A 4,822-nucleotide genomic window follows, 5' to 3' on the forward strand; every position below is an offset into this window, starting at 1 on the left:
TTGGCACATCTCTATAAATCAACGTGGCAAAAAAAAAATTCAAGACCTTTTTTTAAAAAAAAAAATTTATGTTCCAAATATTCCAATTTGCTGTTTTACTGAAAGCTGAAAGAACTTAGCTTATGGCTTATGTTTGCTCTACAATTTGTGATCCCACAAATACATCCATTTTTTCACACACAGAAAAACAAACTACCAACTGATGGAGTTGTGGACCACCCCACCTGACACCACCACTGTTGCTAACATGATAATTTTATCATCAGAATTAGCAACTTTGATTCAATAGGATGTATAGGACAAAATTTACCCAGTCACACCCTGCTAGAACAAGGTCTCTTTCCCACTTTAGGACATGTATCTCTTTCTCTGCTTCATCAAAGTTACCAATACTTGTTACCAGTAACTGTCTGCACATGTGCTGTGTTGTTATTGTGGCATGTTAAGACTGCCTGAAAAAAATGTTTATGACATTCTTTCCTCGCCAGTATACTTTCTGGGAGCTCATCTTACATGTAAATAAAGCTGAAATGCAACATAAAATATGTGACTTTAGAACGACTTCATTAGGAATTTGGATGTAGTAAAATTAAGTACTGTGTATGTGAGTACAGATAGTAGGAAAGAAGTAGTGCTAAGCAACAGCCTCCTGGCTGTTAGCCAGAAGGCTGACTGAAACCTCTAATGCTTCATAAATAGCAATAATGTTTATTAAAAAAAAGCCACCCCATAGAAGAGCAGAACCCATGAGTCATGCACAGTGTGATGTGCGGGAAGACAGCACACGGGCAGTTTTGACACGGCTCCAGTCAAAGCTGTGTCCTCAGGTCAGTAACGTGACTGCAAGTGATCCGCTGTGAGCGCAGCAGAAATGTGTGAATGCAGCACATTAGCGAAGCAGCGCAAGCTATATCCCATCAACCTCAATGTGTCCATGTGTTAGTCATTACTACACATCTCTCCCCCATCTCACTCACAAACATGCACACCATAAATAGTCTCACTCACTTCATCCCACACACTGCCTCGTTCTCCACACCAAATGGTGCATCATGACATATGTGAATAAATCAGTTTATACTGAGCGTGGATGAGGAGGTGCTTTAGCTGCTCGATGTCCTATACCACTTATCACTGAAATTTCTATACCTTACCAGTTATGCTAATGAGGTCATTCATCAATTAGCTATCAGCCATGACTGCATTATTGGAGTCGTGTTCCCACAGCACAGCATGGGTGGCACTCGTGTGACTTCTCCAACCATTATCTCAAGTTTCAGAGAAAATAGTCATTATTATTATGCAAATTTGCTCTTTCAAAACTTAATTAGACCATGCGGTCTACAAAAGGTGCCCTTGGTGTGTGTTCATAACATGTTTTGAGTTATTGTGTTTGCATGAATACACGAAGGGAAGAGCCTATGATGCCACAATGACAGCACGTCGGTAAACTCTTCACTTTTCTCTTTTCTCTGCTTTCCGCCCCCCTGTGAAGGACTCTTGTCAGAAGCCTGCTTGCTATGAAAAGACAGTGACTCTAACTAAGGAGCCGTATGACTCCCTGGGCATGACGGTGGCAGGTGGCATGTCCAGTCGAGGGTGGGACCTCCCCATCTATGTCACAAATGTGGATCCTGATGGAGTGGTGGCACAGGAGGGCTCCATCCGCAAAGGTAGAATGATTGTCATATCAGTTAATCATATAATTATCAACATATTACTCATAAGATTTATCATTCAGTGTCTTTGTGCAAAAAGTGACTCATTATTGCTGATTTTGTCTGGTTACTGTCTTTCCAATCAGCGGAAAATTTAGACTGTCATGGATGTGCCTTTGGTGATGAGCACAGACAATGATTGATGAACACTTAATACTCGTGTTTCATTATGAAGGTTATTTGCTTCAATGCTTTGCAGATTTTTTCTCACACGCTTAAACAAAAACACAATCAAACAGTGTTCAGGACATATAGCGTTATGGAAAATAATTCATTATGTAGGTAAGTAGTTCTTTGTTATGTGCATTCAGTAAAGTCTGAAACAGCAAAGAAGAGGCACACTAATAACTGGACTCAAATGCTGCAGCCCTGAGGTCATATTATGCAACTGAAGAGAGTTTTCATCTCAGCTGTTGATTCCAGCAATCCATCTCAAGAGATAACCATATTAAGCCCTTCATGACACTCAGTCCCCAATCCTTCATCACTGTTTATGAGAGAAGTGGGAGAAATATTTTTGTGCTGCATAACACTTGTATAAAGGTTTTATAAAATTAAATTGAGTCTGTTGTCTTGTGTACGGTTCAAGGTGCATATTACTGTATTCATCTGGGACACAGCAGCAGCTGTCTCTGTTTGTATGCTTATGAAACATGTTTGCGTATTGTAATGAAGCATTCATTTTAATTTGCATATCCTCTCAGGGCAAATGTGTCCTTTGAGTTGCTTGCTAGCAAGCTGGACTATGCTGTCTATCTTTACACCACTTTCATCACCCCGAGGCTTTTTTAAAGCACAGGTGGTACTTGGTTTCCATCCTTTTGTGTTGCAGCTCGGAGGCTGATGAATATTAAATAAGTGAATGATGAATCCATGCCCTGTGATGTCTTTTTAAAAGCTATTATCAGAGCAGCAACGCCTGTGCAGAGGATGAGCTGTGCTGTCCACTTCTTCCTCCACAGGTGACATTTTGCTGAACGTGAATGGTGTGGATCTGACGGGGGTGACTCGAGGTGAGGCCGTGGCCAACTTGAAGAATACCTCCTCTCCCGTTGTGCTCAAGGTCTTGGAGATGCGTCCTCCTGATGAAAGCCTGTGGGAGTATGCATTGCCACCTTGTCTCACACCTTCCCCCACAGACAGCACTAAGAGCCCGCTGCCTAATGATGACTACTCCCCACAGTGGGTGTCATGGCTGCAGCTACCCAGGTGAGCACTCTTATATCTGCAGCCACTTCAAATGAACGTGCATACCTTTTCTGAGTCCAGTTTGATTCATACAGCTCACGCTGGTCACCCTTGATCTCCACCAGCTGGTGCCAACTGAAGTTTGACAGGGTCACTGGGGAAGAGAAAGCTCATTATACTTTCAGAACTAACACTAAATAACAATTGGTGCTTTTGCTTTTGTAAAACTAAATGAATTCCTAAAATAGTGACTTAATAAATAGTTGAAACTAAGAAGAGTTACCATGGATATGTTGCCTCCACCTAAAAGAACGGATACAGTTTTTATTCAGCTACTGGAATGAAAACTGGTTTTAGCAGTCCAGCTGCTGGACACATACTCACTATAGAAGTATAGTATGCAACTTACAGTTGCAGTTGAGAGATTAGTGTGTTTAATCTCCTTCTTGGCTTATGCAGACATCTCTACTGCTGCAAAGACATCGTCCTGCGGCGGAGCACTTCGGGAAGCCTGGGCTTCAGTATCGTGGGGGGTCAGGAGGAGGTCAATTGCAATCAATCCTTTTTTATCCGCTCCATCGTGGAGGGAACACCAGCCTACAATGATGGAAGGATAAGGTATTCAGTTACTGCATCTTACCTACTTATGCCCAAAAACTTGAACACAAAATGTAAATGCAAAAACTATGCGTAAAATATTATTGGTGCAATATTTTTAATGGTCACCTCTCTCTATGTAGATGTGGGGACATCCTGCTCGAGGTGAACGGGAAGAGTACATGGGGCATGACCCACACGGCGTTAGTTCGGCTTCTAAAGGAGCTTCGAGGCAGAATCACCCTGACCATCGTCTCTTGGCCAGGCAGCCTGCTGTAGCGGTGCTCCGGAACCATCCAGCACTGCTTAGGTGGCACTGACCAAGGAATGTGGAAATCAGAGCTTTAGACTGACTAACCACCCTAAGCTTGCTGTGTGGGAGAAGCTTAGTTTAGTGCTGTAGCTGTTTGGATACCTCACTTCTGATGGACAGTTGAAACTTTTCCAGGAGTTTGGAGGGAGACAGACATGAGACTGGATTGTTACCAGTAAAGTTAACTTGTTCCTCCTGGAATGCTGAATTGGGAGGATCCAGGCCTGAGCCACTTCTAGCTAGGACATTGGGCGTTATCTGTTTATTGGACGTACTCGTTGTCTGGAACAGCATCCAGTGAGTTGGGTGGGAGGATCGAGAGCAGACACAATATGTTGCCAATTCCAGTAGATATATATTAGGATAAGCTGGACTCAGATTTCTTTACATCAATGTTGGGTGTCTAACAAAATATTGATCCAAGCACTTGTAATATGTTTCTTTTGTTTGTTGTATGGCCTTTAAATGTAGGCTTTATTCTGTTTGTACTGACAGTGGTTGTCATCTTCATCCGTTGACCTGAAGACACGTTGCCAAGTAGTAGTCTGTGAGGTTTTTTCTGTTGTCTCAGAAGCTATGGCTAAATTATCAAAACCACTGGCAAGGATAATATATGAAAAAATAAATAAAGGATTAATGTGTTCATAACATGCTAAAAAATAACATTTTATTAGGTGACATTGTGGAGGCCTTACTAATTTTCTTACTTTTAAGAAAAAAAAACTGACTCGGTTTCTGTGTATCAGTGGATGGCTTGAGGCTCATCAACTGTGGCTCTGTCTGTCACGCTTTGGCCTGTGTAGTATATCTGATGGTACATTTGGTTAAATGATCAATAAAGTTGTTTGAAAAAGAGTTCAATATGCAGAACCCTAATTAATAGCACATGGAGTCACAAAGAATTCAACAGATACATTTAGCACAAACATAAAATAATTATTAGGGTTTTCTCTAAAATTAATTTAAAACATTAAAAATGTGTTAAAGATCAAATATTTTTCTGATG

The 4,822-nt window shown here is 41.3% G+C and overlaps 1 protein-coding gene and 1 long non-coding RNA gene across 5 annotated transcripts in view; one reads left to right on the forward strand and one right to left on the reverse strand.

Annotated features, from left to right (window-relative positions):
- The window catches only part of lnx1 (ligand of numb-protein X 1), a 31,118-nt gene extending 26,430 nt beyond the window's left edge, over positions 1-4,688 (forward strand). For 2 of the 4 annotated variants that reach the window (XM_042006926.1, XM_042006927.1), the window contains exons 8-11: positions 1,496-1,673; positions 2,681-2,927; positions 3,366-3,524; positions 3,647-4,688. In XM_042006926.1, the coding sequence (XP_041862860.1) occupies positions 1,496-1,673; positions 2,681-2,927; positions 3,366-3,524; positions 3,647-3,782 (720 nt within the window). In that variant the 3' untranslated portion in view covers positions 3,783-4,688. The remainder of the gene's footprint in view (positions 1-1,495; positions 1,674-2,680; positions 2,928-3,365; positions 3,525-3,646) is intronic. The other 2 variants (XM_042006928.1, XM_042006929.1) reach the window with 2 other exon arrangements.
- On the reverse strand, positions 2,934-3,407 carry LOC121653443. The gene is made up of 3 exons (XR_006012789.1): positions 3,316-3,407; positions 3,190-3,209; positions 2,934-3,060 (listed from the first exon to the last, which is right to left on the reverse strand). It is a non-coding gene; the product is annotated as an uncharacterized LOC121653443 (long non-coding RNA).
- Positions 4,689-4,822: the final 134 nt, after the last annotated feature.

This window comes from Melanotaenia boesemani, chromosome 14 (genome assembly GCF_017639745.1).
Source record: "Melanotaenia boesemani isolate fMelBoe1 chromosome 14, fMelBoe1.pri, whole genome shotgun sequence".
NCBI lineage: Eukaryota > Metazoa > Chordata > Actinopteri > Atheriniformes > Melanotaeniidae > Melanotaenia > Melanotaenia boesemani.